Below are 15,861 nucleotides of genomic sequence, written 5' to 3' on the forward strand. Positions count from 1 at the left end.
GCCTAGCCGGGTAGGTTTTAAAGTCCTGCCGGGCTGTCTCTGGTTGGCTGCCCTCCTTTTTTAGGGCGGGCCTAGGCGTGTTTTTTTATTTTTTTAAGGTTTCCTTCGCCGGAAACGGCCTCGGCGATCGCGGTCGGCGTCGGGGTCCCCCGGGTGGGGAGGCCGCACACTGACCTGACCTTCCCCCGGTGGGGCTCCGGCGCCGGCCGCGCAGGTCCTCGGTCGCCGCGTGGAGAGGAGAGAAGAGAGAGAGAGATGACGCCTAGCCGGGTAGGTTTTAAAGTCCTGCCGGGCTGTCTCTGGTTGGCTGCCCTCCTTTTTTAGGGCGGGCCTAGGCGTGTTTTTTTATTTTTTTAAGGTTTCCTTCGCCGGAAACGGCCTCGGCGATCGCGGTCGGCGTCGGGGTCCCCCGGGTGGGGAGGCCGCACACTGACCTGACCTTCCCCCGGTGGGGCTCCGGCGCCGGCCGCGCAGGTCCTCGGTCGCCGCGTGGAGAGGAGAGAAGAGAGAGAGAGATGACGCCTAGCCGGGTAGGTTTTTAAAGTCCTGCCGGGCTGTCTCTGGTTGGCTGCCCTCCTTTTTTAGGGCGGGCCTAGGCGTGTTTTTTTTATTTTTTAAGGTTTCCTTCGCCGGAAACGGCCCTCGGCGATCGCGGTCGGCGTCGGGGTCCCCCGGGTGGGGAGGCCGCACACTGACCTGACCTTCCCCCGGTGGGGCTCCGGCGCCGGCCGCGCAGGTCCTCGGTCGCCGCGTGGAGAGGAGAGAAGAGAGAGAGAGAGATGACGCCTAGCCGGGTAGGTTTTAAAGTCCTGCCGGGCTGTCTCTGGTTGGCTGCCCTCCTTTTTTAGGGCGGGCCTAGGCGTGTTTTTTTATTTTTTTAAGGTTTCCTTCGCCGGAAACGGCCTCGGCGATCGCGGTCGGCGTCGGGGTCCCCCGGGTGGGGAGGCCGCACACTGACCTGACCTTCCCCCGGTGGGGCTCCGGCGCCGGCCGCGCAGGTCCTCGGTCGCCGCGTGGAGATAATGGGCTAAAGAGCATACAGAGGGCAATTAAAAAAATTAACTCTGATAGCTAAACAGACCTTGGTGAAATATGGGGTGTCCACTTTTGCCATTGCTATATATACTTTACATTAACCCTCGTTTATGTAAAATAAAAGCCGATCTCTTTCTAAAAGGATTCAAATTGGGTTCTTGGGAGTTTAAAGTTGCTGCCTTTGCGGATGATATCTTGATGTTCCTGACTTCTCCGCAGGAGTCTCTGGAAAGAGTTTTAAGACATCAGACTCTATTTGGTTCGTTTTCAGGGCTTAAAATGAATGTGGACAAATCTGAAGAAATGGAAATTTATGTGGGTTTAAAGAATAACTGGAAGGGTGCATTTCCTTTGAAATGGATACATGCAGAGATGTAGTATTTGGGGATTAAGTTTAATAAAGATTTGGATAAATTATATTCCCTTATTGAATTCAATAGACCACAAACTTAAGAACTGGTTTGCGTTACCTCTGTCATTGATGGGGTGAATCTTCTTAATTAAGATGATGGAATTGCCTAAGTGGCTCTACATATTGCAGCAACTACCAATCTGGTTGCGGAAATCGGAGATTATGCTTATTAATATATCCCTGAGATGGTTCCTGTGGGCAGGTCACAAAGCCAGACTTCCTCTTAGTTCTCTAATGCTGGATATGTCTCAAGGGGGTTTGCTGTGTCCTAACTGGAGGGACTATAATTTAGCGTGTCTTTTATGTCATGTTAAAGATTGGTTGGTGGGCTCCAGTTTTTTCTCCCCTTATCTGTTCTTACAAGAATGGTTATTTCCATTGTGGCCAGGAAATCTCATTCAAATCAAGGAATCAGAAATTCCACTTAAAGTCAGACAAAGCCTACTAATTAGGTCAGGACGACGGGTATGGGCTTTTTTTATGTCAGAAAAGTTTACGTATGGTGGGTTTTAGTACTCCTGTATTGGGACCCTTACTTTTCAATATATTTATAAATGATCTGGAAAGAAATACGACGAGTGAGATAATCAAATTTGCAGATGATACAAAATTGTTCAGAGTAGTTAAATCACAAGCAGATTGTGATAAATTGCAGGAAGACCTTGTGAGACTGGAAAATTGGACATCAAAATGGCAGATGAAATTTAATGTGGACAAGTGTAAGGTGATGCATATAGGGAAAAATAACCCATGCTATAGTTACACAATGTTAGGTTCCATATTAGGTGCTACTACCCAAGAAAGAGATCTAGGCGTCATAGTGGATAACACATTGAAATCATCGGTTCAGTGTGCTGCGGCAGTCAAAAAAGCAAACAATGTTGGGAATTATTAGAAAGGGAATGGTGAATAAAACGGAGAATGTCATAATGCCTCTGTATCGCTCCATGGTGAGACCGCACCTTGAATATTGTGTTTAATTCTGGTCGCCGCATCTCAAAAAAGATATAATTGCGATGGAGAAGGTACAAAGAAGGGCTACCAAAATGATAAAGGGAATGGAACAGCTCCCCTATGAGGAAAGACTAAAGAGATTAGGACTTTTCAGCTTGGAGAAGAGACGGCTGAGGGGAGATATGATAGAGGTGTTTTAAATCATGAGAGGTCTAGAACGGGTAAATGTGAATCGTTTTTTTACTCTTTCGGATAATAGAAAGACTAGGGGGCACTCCATGAAGTTAGCATGTGGCACATTTAAAACGAATCGGAGAAAGTTCTTTTTCACTCAGTGCACAATTAAAATCTGGAATTTGTTGCCAGAAGATGTGGTTAGTGCAGTTAGTATAGCTGTGTTTAAAAAAGGATTGGATAAGTTCTTGGATGAGAAGTCCATTAACTGCTATTAATTAAGTTGACTTAGATAATAACCACCGCTATTACTAGCAACGGTAACATGGAATAGACTTAGTTTTTGGGTACTTGCCAGGTTCTTATGGCCTGGATTGGCCACTGTTGGAAACAGGATGCTGGGCTTGATGGACCCTTGGTCTGACCCAGTATGGCATGTTCTTATGTTCTTTGTTGACTTTACAGGGTAATACACATTTCACACTGGGTGGAGATAAAATTTCATATTTGGTTCAAGAAAGGTCTTGTGGAGGGCCATCAATTTTTTGAAGCAAATTCTAGTGTAGATAAAAGTTTTCAGGAACTATGTGAAAGTTATCATTTAACTTCCAAAGATTTCTATGCATACTTTCAGGCAAGGCATTACATTCATAAGCTTTGTCAGAACAATGCAGAATTTCATGCTTACACACTATTCAAGATATCTTTAAGGTTCCAATGGGGAAACCTAATTCTTGTTCCTCTTTAAATAAGGCTATCCGAAGTATTGGCAATGATAAGGCTATTCTCAATCTTGATATAGTAGATAAATAGGGAAAACATGCAGGCTTTACTCTCGGGAAATCAGAAGTTTTGATAATCTTACAAAATTGATTTGCTACAATAGAAAATGTTGTTTTACATGAAGTGGGTTACAAAGTTCTTCATTGTATGTACTTATCTAGGGCATGGTCTTATATGGTTAAAATGAGTGACAGAGATAAGTGTTTAAAAAATCTGGTTGAACAAGGGACTTTCTTTTACAGTTTATGGGAATGTGTATGGATTTCTCAGTTTTGAGACAAACTTGGGTTGGGTTTGGGAACAACACTAAGACTTCCTTTAACAAAATTGCCTCAAGTATGTCTTTTAGGGCTTTTCAGTGAATCACTGGAAACGCTCCCTGACCCTAAGAAATTATTTCTTCGAAAGGCTTTTCTTCTGGCGATTCAGACCATTTTAGCAATGTGGATTTTGTTGCAGCCGCTTAGAATGGCAGATCTCAAAGAATAGACCCATTCCTCATTGCTCACTCTAAGAAATAAATAGTCTTAAGTCTACCTAGCTAATAATTTATGGATTTTTCTTTCAAAAAATTGACTAAATCCCTTTTAAACCCAGCTATCCCCTAGATTCATCATTCTGCTATATTTATAACCATAACCCCGCCCAAATCCCGCTCACACTCCTCCCCTTCCCCTAATTAGCATGCCATCACCACGATGAGGCTGTTATCACTTGCGGTAGGGCTTTATCGCATGCGATAAGATCCTAAGCACGCATAATGGCCCATCGCAGAATAAAGAATGACCCTATGTATTAGATGTCATGAGATATCCTCTGGCAACAAATTACACAACTTGATTGAGTGTTGAATGAAAATGTACATTCTCCAATTTGTTTTAAATCTGCTACCTGTTGGTTCCATAGTGTCTTCTAAATCAAGGTAAATAACTCTTCCCTATTTATCTATTCCACTTCACTTGTGATTTTATAAACTTCTATCATATCCCCTCTCACTCTTCTCCAAGCTGAAGAGCCCTAGCCTGTAGAGCCTTTTTTCATAATTGAGGCGTGCCTTCCCTTACATTGTGTTTGTTGCCTTTCTCTATATCTTTTCTAGTTCTGCTGTATCTTTTTTGAGGTGGAGAGACCAGAACTGCATACAGTACTCAAGGTGTGGTCGCATCATGGATCATTATAGAGCCATTATGATATTCTCCATTTTATTCTCCATTCCTTTTTAACTAATGCTTAAAATTCTGTTTGCTTTTTTTGACTGCAACTTCAAACTTAGCTGAGGACTTTAACATATTGTTCACTAGGGACGGGCATTTAGGAGCAATGAAATTGGAAATGAGATGAAATTTCCTATTTCATTTAAGATCATTTTCAAAACAGAATTAGTTAAATTCCAACAAAATTTCATCAGAATCTTGTTTCATTTTGAAAACCTATTTAAAAAAATAAGTCGCTGATTGAGCCTAGGCCCAAAGTCGTGGCTTTGCCTATGAAGTAGGCCGAGACCCAAAGCAGGGGTCCTGGCCTACACCCGAGTGCTATTCCCGCACCTTGGCCTAGGCCCAAAGCTTGGACCTCGCCTAGGCATAAGCTGCGACCACATGAATGGGCCGTGGACTATGCTTGAGCTAGATGCTGGGGTCTCGGCCTAGGCCCTAGCATGAGCTGGAGCCTAGGCTAAGACCCGAGCAAAGGCCCAGGCCTAGGCCTGGGAAATTTCTGGATGATACCCCACCCCACAAACCTATCAAATCCAACCCCTCATCCTGGTCACGTCCTGATACCTGGGCCTCGGCCTGGACCCAGGCTCGATGCCAAGGCCCAACCAGGAGGCCAGGTCCCGAAACAAGGTCTAGACCCAGGCCCAATGCTGGGGCCTGACCTGGAGGCTGGGTCCCAATACCTGGGTCTCAGCTTAGGCCAGGGCCCAGGCCCTACGCTGTGGCCCCGCCCAGAGGCCAGTTCCCAACACTGGGGCCTCAACTTGGACATTAGGGCCAAAACCAGAGGCCAAATGCTGATGCTGGATCCAGGCACAACACCGAGGCACTGCCCGGAGGTCGAGTCCCGATGCCTGGGCCTTGGCTTAGACCAGGGCCCAGGCCAGATGCTGTGGCTCGGCCTAGAGGCTGGTTCCCGATGCCAGGGCCTCTATCCAGGTCCGACATTGGGGCCTGTCCCAGAGGTTGGTCACAATGCTTGGGTCTTGGCTCAGGGTCAGGCCCAGTCTTCTGTCTTTTTTCTTCGTTCTTTGTTCTTCTTTCTTCATTGACAACATGATGCCATTCACTTGGGAGGTGCCACAGTTAATTAACTCTGACACCTCCCAATTGCTCACATTATTTTGTCAATGAAGAAAGAAGACTAAGGTCGAGCACAGTCCTGTGCCTGACCCTTGGCCAAGGCCCAGACGTCAGGCCTGTGTCTGGGCAAGGCCCTGGCACCAGGGCCTGGCATTCGGGCTGGGCCGCTGTGTCGGGGCAAGACTCAGACTTTGGGTTCAGATGTCCAAGCCTTGTATTGCATAGGGCCTAGGCTGAGGTCATGGAAACCTACCAGCTGGCCCTAATGCTTAAGCACACATGAAAGCCTCGGCCTTGCATAGACTTAGGCTGCGGTAGATCTCTGTGACCTCTAAATAGGCCCCACCCAAGACCCTGGCTTAGGCCTAGGCCTCATCTGCAGATCCCTCACAGATTACGTAAATGGGCGCCAGGGAGAATCCTGGCCCTGGCATTTTTCTGGGTGGGAGGGATGGTTGGGGGGCACAGGAGACTCCGGGAAACCACATTTCTTTTTTTCTTTTTTTGGGGGGGAGGGGGGACAGTGTTTATTTTTTATTTAACTAGAGAAATGAAATAAACATTGCATGAAACAAAATTCATGGGGGAAAAAACTCCCAAAAATGAAACAAAAAATGAAACAAAAATATTCCCCCCTTCCTGCCTCATTGTCCACAATGCACAACCTATCTTTTGCCAAAATCACTACATCTGTATAACCCTTCTCAAGTCCCTACATTGGCTCCCGATCTATTTTTTGCATATAATTCAAGCTCCTTCTACTATTACTACAAGAGTCTTCACACTGCAGCTCCTCTTATCTCTCCCTATACCTCTCCTCATCAACGCCACTCATCAGGCAAGTCAATCCTTTCTATGTTCTTCTTCTCTACCACTCACTCCTGACTACTTACTTTCCACCTAGCAGCACCATATGCTTGGAATAACTCCCTGAGTTTGTATGTCATTTTTGCTTTCTTGCCTTTTTCAAATCAAGAATAAAACCCTACTTTTTGGAGGCTGCTTTTGAATTTTAACCTTTGGTTAATCCACTTAAAATATTATTGATTTTAACCATTTTCTTAATAAATGAAATTCCCAAAGTCTCTTTTGCCTATATGTTTTGATTACATTATAAGCTCTAGTGAGCACTGTCCTATGTTTTTGTACAGTGCTGCTTAGGCTGAATATCATTATAGAAATGATAAATAGTAGTGGTAGCAACTCCTAATATGAACTCTGCATTATACTGTATATCTAGAATTAGGATTTTTCCTTAATTTCATCTGCTGTTTAGATGCCTGGTTCCCTTGTATTTAACACATCAATTAGAAAACTGAAAACGATATGGTAAATGAAGGAAAACTCCCGAAACACGAATTGTGTTGGGCAGTGCATTTCTACATGACTCATCATCTTGTTAATGGAAGTAAAACTCCCGAAACACGAATCGTGTTGGGCAGAGCATTTCTACACGACTCATCATCTTGTTGATGAACTAAGATAAGTGTCTGTGGTTTATACCAGAAGCAATTTCGTTGAAATTGTCTAATTCATGAAAAACGAATGCACATCTCTAATTTTTAGTGTGATATCTCCCCAACATCTGTCTTACCTGAGCACTCTGAGTCAATAGTATTGCAGCAGGAAATCTGCTGCAATACTAGACCCAATAAGCACTGTCTCTCAGTGCTTATTGGGTCTAGGTATGCTGTGGAAGTGGTGCGCTCAGGCCTAAGGAGGGAGAGAAAATGGTTGCCAGTACAGTAGAGGGCTCTGCTACTAACAAGTATTGCTGAGGGTATACCTTGGATGAGGCACCCCTTCAGTTCTTGAGCCAATGAGGATTTTTTTGAACTGTCTGGACATGCAATTAGAAGAATGGTAATGCATAAAAACGATGGCAGAGAAAAATAGGGGGAAAGACAAAAAGGAAAGACTAGAAATTTTTGAACATTAATCATTTAAGTTTTGGTGGCACTGAATGGTTTTATGAAAATTGTGAAAAAAATAAAAATTATTTCTTATAAACTGATGAAGTATTTCTTTCTTTTAGCACCCAAGAAAAGAAGACGTAAAAGCGAGTCAGTTGATTATCGAGCTAGTTATGTAGAACTCCATTCTTTCAGTTTTGAAAGAGATTTATTAAGGATTTTTTCAGAAATACGTTTTATTAATGCTGAGGTTGGTAAAGAATATGATCCCTCTAAAATGTTTTTCATTCTGCTTTACTCTCTGTACAAGTGTTTTCTCTCTGCATATTTCTATGTTTTTCCTTAGTCAATTGCATATTAGAAATCTCTTAGTTCTTTTTAAACTCTTCCTTAATTCTTAGCCGTCTGTTCATTTTAATTATACAGTTGTTACCAGTTTTATTGAAATATATATTTGGTCAAATGAAAAGACTATCTATTTCATTTTCAGTTTTTATTTTGTCCCCTGGAATTTATGAGTGTTCATTACAACAAGAACAAAAATGATATTTGCTTGGAAAAATGACAAGTCATGGTTTCCACTGATTTCTTCTGCTTTTGTTCTCATTGTAATAAAACCTGATAAATTCCAGGAAAAATAAATTAAAAATTGAAAATGAAGGTCCCTAACTACAGTCAAAATCAGTCATTAACACTTGCTAAATAATTGGCATATGGACTTCTTTATATTGCATATTTGAATTGGCCTAGTACTTCTCAAAGAATGTATTAACAATAATCAATTATCTTTCCAAACCTATACAAACCTATATTGAAAAACCAGGAGCCCCAAATTTGTCTGCTTAAGCAGTCAGCTAATCTGATTTTTTGATTTGAGAGATTAGTTCATCCCAGTTTAGGATTTAAAACAACTTCTAGCATAAATATATTCATCTCTAAGAGTAAATAAATGCTGCTGATAGGCGTCACATATCTTTACAATGCCAAATAAATTCTTTTTTGGTTGTATTTAAGGCTTTCTAGCACTCTCCTTACTACATTATCGGTGTCACTATATTGTGCATGAGGCTTATTCTCCCTCTTCACTATGCTAAAATGAGCAAGATATATAACAGGGTGTAGTGTAACCATGGGATGGGATGTTTGCCCTACATTACTCAGTAGAAATAAGGCCTAAACACTGAGAAATTGGCAAAGAATATATGTGAGCTTTGTACAAGAGCTAGCAGTAATATTACACACAGTAAACACTTCCCCAAAAATTATAGGCAATGAAACAGCAAAGCATAGAATATCCTATCCTAACAAATAACTAACTATATCAAAGCAGTACCATATGAAAGAGCATATACATAAGACCATAAAAGAGAATGGTGTAAAGAATATTTACAGTAGGATGTCCGTGAGAGGTGAATCCCTCGTTCCATCCTCAGCAGTGACTATGAAGAAGGGGCTTGGCAGAGCGTAGCCAGACCATTTGCCACCTATGGCCAAGTATAAAAGTGTGCCCTCACCCTGAACACAACTTACTGCACCACGAGGTGGGAGACTGTTAAATATAGTGGCTTTCGTTTTCATTTTTATTTTGACCCAGCAGTTTCCTCTTGCTCCTTTGGGCTTCCAGCTCAATCAGAACCAGTACGGGGATCCTGGCACCATGAACCTTCATTCAAAAACTAACCTGGAAACCCCAAAAAGCCAGATTCTGCATGCCATGCAAAATCAGAGGAAGAGAAACAGAAATACATTTCCTCCTTTATTGTGCAAAATAAAAGATACCGAGAGCTGCACATTCCCAAAGTTGACATATTCCATTCATTAAACTAAATATAGAATATTTTTTCTACATTTGCTGTTTGGACATCTTATTTTTCTGATTTCTTTGGTCCTAATCTCTTTATACCGCTTTACTCTTGTTGGTCTTCCTACTCTTACATGGTCTCCTGTTCATTTTCTGTTTCATCTCTCTCCTCCCGTTTTCTTCACTTCTTCCCTTACATCTCTGGCCAATATTAATTTTTCTGTTTTCTTCTTCTTTTTCTTCATTATCATTATCTCTTCCTCTCTATCCATTCATCTAGATTTCATCTCTCCTTCTCTCCCTCCAGATCTCTGTGCCAATCCTACATCTCACCACCCTCCCCTCAATTGCCCCCTCTTTGAGTTGCTCCTTATACCATCTCCAGCTATCTGGCCTACTTCTCTTCCCCCTCAACAGCTGCATTCTTTTTTATTCTCGTGAAACACCTTCACTCCCAAATCCTCCTTCTCTCTGTTTCCCCTCGCTTATCTTCTAACCATTCATACCTTCCAGTCTCTCTAGGGCCAGCATATGGGTACTTGGTGTTATGATCCTGCCCGCGGAGTTCCTCGCAAGCAGGCCTCTTATCTCTCGTGCTGCCTTCTCCAATGCGGCACGGAGCCGCCGCCATTCTCCGTGGCATGGAGCCGCCTCTTGGGGCCTTGCCCGCATGGCCTGAAGCTGCGCTCGCGACCATCCATACGGCCGGAGCCGCCGACATCAAGCTGCGTTCCGCGGCAGCTGGAGCCCGCCTCCTTGTTACTCGCGGCAGGGAGCCGCGAGTCTTCATCCTTGTCTTCAGCAGCATGGAGCCGCCACTGCTGGGGCCTCTTCTGCAGCCTGGGCCACCCCTGAAGGAGTCCTTGTGGCAGGGTCGCCGCCATCAGGCTTTCCCTGCTCCTCCCTGTGTCTCTGCGGCAGCATGGCCGCTCTCTAAGGTCCTGCCCCCTTCCTAAGGGTCAAGCCCATGTCTTCTTCCCCTTCTTAAAGGGGCAGTGTAGGTGGGGTCCTCCTGACCCCACTGGAAGTCAGCTCTTCTGGTTTCCTGTCTCAGCCCTATATAAGGGCTTCGCCTGCACTTCAGCTTGGCCTTGCATTGGAGTCACTTGCTCCTGGAAGTCTTGTCTTCCAGTGCTCCGTCAGGTCTTTGTTCTTTGTTGGAGCTCCATATCTCGTCGTGCTTCCTGAGTCTTCATTTCTTCCTGTGGCTTCCTGATGTTCCATGTCTTCATGTTTCGAGGTTTCTAGTCCAGGCTTCCTGATGTTCCACTTCCTGATGTTCCAGGTTTCCTGATGTTCCACTTCCTGTGTTTCTGAGTCCTCCTGACCCTCCAGCTCCTGTTGTTCTCCAGATGACACCTTGCTTCGTCATTGGAGTCTCGTCTCAGCTAGATCCTCTTCCTGTGTTTCCGAGTCCTCTTGACCCTCCAGCTCCTGTGGTTCTCCGGATGACACCTTGCTTCGTCATTGGAGTTTCGTCTCAGCTGGATTCCCTTCCTGCGCTTGTCCCGCTTTCCGCGTGGTCCGTGACCAGCCTCTTCAGGTTGTGTAGGGCGCACAATAGGACAGGGTGGTCCGCGACCATCCCATTGGGTCCGCCTGTGTTGGTGGGCAGTGTAGGGCACCCTGAGAGACAGTGCCAGTGTCCGAACCGTCCAAGCTTCTCGTCTCGACCAAGACTCTTCCAAGTTCCTCGTCTCGTCTAGAGCCTTTCAAGTTCCTGGTGCTCATCCAGAGTCTCGTCTCGAGTCTTCTGTATCACTAGGCCTCCATCTGCCCTCATCCTCAGTCCAGCTTGCTGCTTCTTGCTGGTACCTAGCGGCAGGTCCGAAAGAGCTGGGAACGGTCGGAGGACTGTTCAGTAACCAACATAATGTTGTTGGCTTCCAGAAGCATGCAGGTCCGGCAGAGGGTCAGACTTTGTCTTCGCCCATGTTGGGTCACACCTCACCAACCCTGGGTGCTGTCTTGGATTCGTCCCGAGGCCCAAGGGCACACGAAACCCCCTCAAATGGGATCGCTCTCCTAACGGTCCCAAATATAACACTTGGCACCCTATGTGAATTTTACAGCTTTACAACCTCCCTCCTTACTAGTCATGTCCTCCCCTCACACAATCACAAATTATACATTTATAAATTACTTTCACTGAAAGTCCTCTTTACATGGAAAAGGACTTTCTGAGGTAAAAATATCACAGCTGTATTTATCTGTGTAGAACACATTTAGTTTCAGCTGATCCAAGTAGGCTGAGGGCTCTATCTCAGTGGTTAAGTCCCGACTGGAACTGGCAATGAGTTATTCGCTTGGAGTTGAGATATACATCCTAGCAACTTGTTTTTACCCCTGCAGACCAGCGGTCTTGCCTCCTTGTGTTCTTTGCACCTTCCGACTTCCAGTTGGAATATCGAGAGGAGGGGGAAGAAAAGCTAGGGCATTCTTGGTATATCTTAGTGTATACCTGCAGGGAAAGATAGACCAATTTTCCCTATATTTTTGCCAAGTTTTGACCAGTATTGCCTTTAGCTTTTCTCATTTCACTGGATTGTCTTAAGTGCCTTCCTGCTCACCTGAACTATCCTGTAGACAGGATGGATAGCCCTGCCCCTGATAGGGTACAGTGTGGGTGATCTTGAAGTTTAAATTATCTCCCTGCTCGGGGGTTTGGGCTAGCGATCCCAGGGATTGCCTTTCATTCCCTGAAACTCATGATGCTGTCCTGCATGGTCAGCTATGTCGGGTACTTTGGCACATAGTGTCTGTCACAGACTCGCTGTTGTTGCTGATTATTCTTCCAAGTGTTGCTTGGGTTCTTCTGCCCATTGTGCCTATCAGCCAAACATGGGGCATACTTCTGCCGATGAATTCTGGCCTTCAGATACCAGTGGACCATAGTTTCTTTCTGGAAAGCTCTCAGGTATTTTGGTTGTCTTGTAACACTGAAGGAAACTCTTTGTCTTCTCTATCATTGTCAGGGTTTACTTATCCAAAACCCTGCTTGAAATGTTTTTCGTGATGCGGAGTATGTTTCTTGTTAACATTCGCATCACTCCCCTACCTTAGGTACGTCTGCTTAGCATTGGAGTTTTGTATCTCAGTCTTTTCTATGGTTTTCTCTTTGTAGAACCCAACTCTTTTCCCACCTGGATCCCTTTGTGAGTTAGCTACCTCACAGGCAAAAGGGAGAGAGGTGGTGCTTTCAGCACTATATGGTTTCCCAGTTTGTCCTTCTCGGACATCCAGTTGCTTGGGAGTTTTGAGGAGTCTAATGACTTAACAGAATAAGTATAACTTATTCTGTTATACTTAACAGAATAAGTAGTTATCCAGCTAAGTTGTGGCTGCTGAGTATAGCTAGATATTTAGCCACTGCCATTTAGCCAGATAAGTCTGTACTTATCCATCTAAGTGGCATTGAATATCAAACTCAATGTGATTATCATTGACAAGGGAAAAAATTATAAAATAGTAGTAATAATAAAATAAAATTACAGGTTACTGAAAGTATAATAACAAGGACAAAGTCTTAGGTTTGGTGCTGGTTGATATTGTTGCTAGTCAGATTACATTTCTGTCATGGTGGCAGGATACAACATATTTTCCTGCTATAACTGCTGCTTCTCCATTCCTGCTTATTCTTTTGTGGGCAGTCTTTGATTTGCACTGTCAGCTTTGGGAAATATGCATCCATGATATCCTTTGTAATTTGCAAAGTACAGGAGGAAATGCATTTCTGTTTCTGTTTGTCCAGTGTTTCCCTGCATACAGATTCTGGCTTCTTACAGTTTCCAGCTCAATTTTTGTCTGCATATTTCTATTTCTAATCTGTAGTTACTTATTCTGTACTTGAGGGTCTATCTGTGTTCTGCTATGTGACAAAAGTGAAGTATTCTGTTAGCATGTAATTTCTGTGTAGAGATCTGTAACAGTCCAGCTAGTTCTGTTTTTCAATCTGCATCTCCTAATAGTAGGTGTACTGGTGTTCTAAGGCACACAGCAATTTTTGCATTGCCACTTTTTCGTAGGCTGGGTATAACTGTTTGAGTTCTAGGTGTTAGTGCTGGTTTGATGCAATGGGTTTGCTGCATATGTGTTGACTGGGTTTTTGTTTTCAGGGTTTTGTGTTACTTCATAGAGTGGAGGGAGTTTGTGTTGCAGTTATTGAAATGATACCAGAATATGAATATTCATTTTTGCATGGTGAATATTAAGGGGAACTATCATAATTCTTCTCAAGAAGCTATCAGGAACTGTTACTAGACCATCTCACGTTCATTTTTTCATATATACACTTCTCACCTCTCTCACTCTGCTGATTCACCTTTCATTCATGCATATGCACAGGTTCTCTGCTGCACAATGTACAAAATACTAGGATAAGTCTCCATGGGTCTACTTACAAGTGCAGTAACATAAATAAGTCTGAAAGTAATCCTCTATGAGTTTAGGGACTTGTACAAGATCACAAGGAATATTAGTGAGAGATGTGTAATTTGAACTTTGGCTTCCCTGGAGCTTGTTAGTCCACTGCTCTAACCACTAGGCCACTCAGAAATAATGATGAGGGTGCCTGTGCATCATAACCTTGTTTTTTAGAGCCATGGCACATATTTATTTGTCCACCTGACATATCACCAGATCAGACTATTACAACAGTTGCTGTTCATAAAATCCTAATTTGCTATGATATTTTCCCTCCAGAGCTTCAAAGCAGCAGGGGTGAGTCAAGTGCTTAGTTCATAAACATTTATCAGCCTGCTTAAGCAGCCAGGTAACATTAGCTATAGCATGCTTTAGTAGACAGACCCCATAATGTCAAAGTAATCACAGGAAAATATATTACAGTTAAAGTGACACTAAATTAGTGGAACTAAATGTTTTATTGGATGTAATTTGATTGTTAGTAGCTGGCTGAATCACAATTGTCTGGCTAATTATTCTGTGATCTTCCTCTACTTAATGTGCAAAAAATTAAATAAAATGTTAACTCTTGGTGTGCCTCCTAGCTTATATTTTATTTTCAGGCATTAAAATCTGTCTGATTTTGACATAGGAATAAACAACATTCTTTAAATATCTCATTTGTTGCGGTCTTGGCCGCGAGCACCGCGGCCAGGCCCTTACCTCTTGATTCCCGGACCTGCTCCCGCCTCCGGAGTCCTGGCTTGTGGCCTGTTTGGCGGCATCCCCACTGGGGCAGCGCCACCGTGAAGGTGCCGGTGGACGCCCTGCTCCTAGGCACACGCGCATGCCACTTGGGCGCCTTTGTACCCCGTTTCCCGCCAGTGCCGACTCCGCCCAATTCCTGACGTCAGACACCGCGGTCTTGATAAGCCGGCTGCGGCCATCCAGCCTTTGCCTTGCAACGGGTTAGCATTCTGGTTTCCTGTTGCCTTGCGCCCCGGAGTGACCCGCTTTGCTACATCACTTCGTTCCTGCTACAGTACCTGCTTGGTTCCTGCCTGCTTGCTACAGTACGTGCTTGGTTCCTGCCTGCCTGCTACAGTACCTGCTTGGTTCCTGCCTGCCTGCTACAGTACCTGCTTGGTTCCTGCCTGCCTGCCTGCTACAGTACCTGCTTGGTTCCTGCCTGCCTGCTACAGTACCTGCTTGGTTCCTGCCTGCCTGCCTGCTACAGTACCTGCTTGGTTCCTGCCTGGTTCCAGTACCCGAGTCTTGCTACAGTTCCTGCCTGGTTCCAGTACCCGAGTCTTGCTACAGCTCCTGCCTGGTTCCACTACCCGAGTCCTGCTACATTTCCTGCCTGGTTCCAGAACCCAAACCTAGTTACAGTATCACTACTGTCCTAGTCTGGTTCCAGTTACCCGTCCTGATCCACAACCCGCCTAAGTCCCAGCGGCCGGGCCCCTACGGGCTCCTCCCGGGGGGGCTTTGGCTTCCAGTTTTCTGGTTGAGAACTAAATTCCCTCTTAAGCCAGCCATTAAGATTCATGATGGCTGGAGTCCCCTCCTTAGATGTGTGACTAATGTTTTTGCTACATCTTGAGCCTCAAGAATCAAACCTGTTACTCCTGCACAGCAGTGCATAGCATGGCCACTGAGCTATTCGGATGGCTCCTGTTAAATAATTTTTAAAACTCTTATAAACTTTGCCACTCCCACCTTCATGAATCTGAGTAAGTCAGGGTAATAGTATACTGATCTTTATTGGAACCCACTACAGTTATCACTTTGATGTTGTACTTATTTAAAATTCCCATACTGCTTCCTCAATCAAAGATCTCCCAAAACAGTGTACAAAATAACTAGCATAAGACATAGCATGAAGAACCAAAATGGAAAAAGATGTTGAAAACAGATCTAAAAATGATAAGAAATAAAATATATTAGGACATAAAGGGAAAGTGATCTGAGCATAATACCAAGACATGATGCAGTAGATCCATAAACGAAAGACTCTAGCTTTAAATAAAGTTTTAATAAAACAATGTACACAGAATTACAGGTTAACCAGCAAGAAAAGAATAT

General features: G+C 44.1%; 1 protein-coding gene across 2 annotated transcripts in view; it reads left to right on the plus strand.

Moving 5' to 3' along the window:
- CFAP46 (cilia and flagella associated protein 46) overlaps positions 1 to 15,861 on the plus strand; it is an 831,934-nt gene that overhangs the window by 202,929 nt on the left and 613,144 nt on the right. For both annotated transcript variants that reach the window (XM_029609979.1, XM_029609980.1), the window contains exon 17: positions 7,694 to 7,821. In XM_029609979.1, coding sequence (XP_029465839.1) covers positions 7,694 to 7,821 — 128 coding nt within the window. The remainder of the gene's footprint in view (positions 1 to 7,693; positions 7,822 to 15,861) is intronic.

Source organism: Rhinatrema bivittatum, chromosome 7 (assembly GCF_901001135.1).
Source record: "Rhinatrema bivittatum chromosome 7, aRhiBiv1.1, whole genome shotgun sequence".
NCBI classification, from domain to species: domain Eukaryota; kingdom Metazoa; phylum Chordata; class Amphibia; order Gymnophiona; family Rhinatrematidae; genus Rhinatrema; species Rhinatrema bivittatum.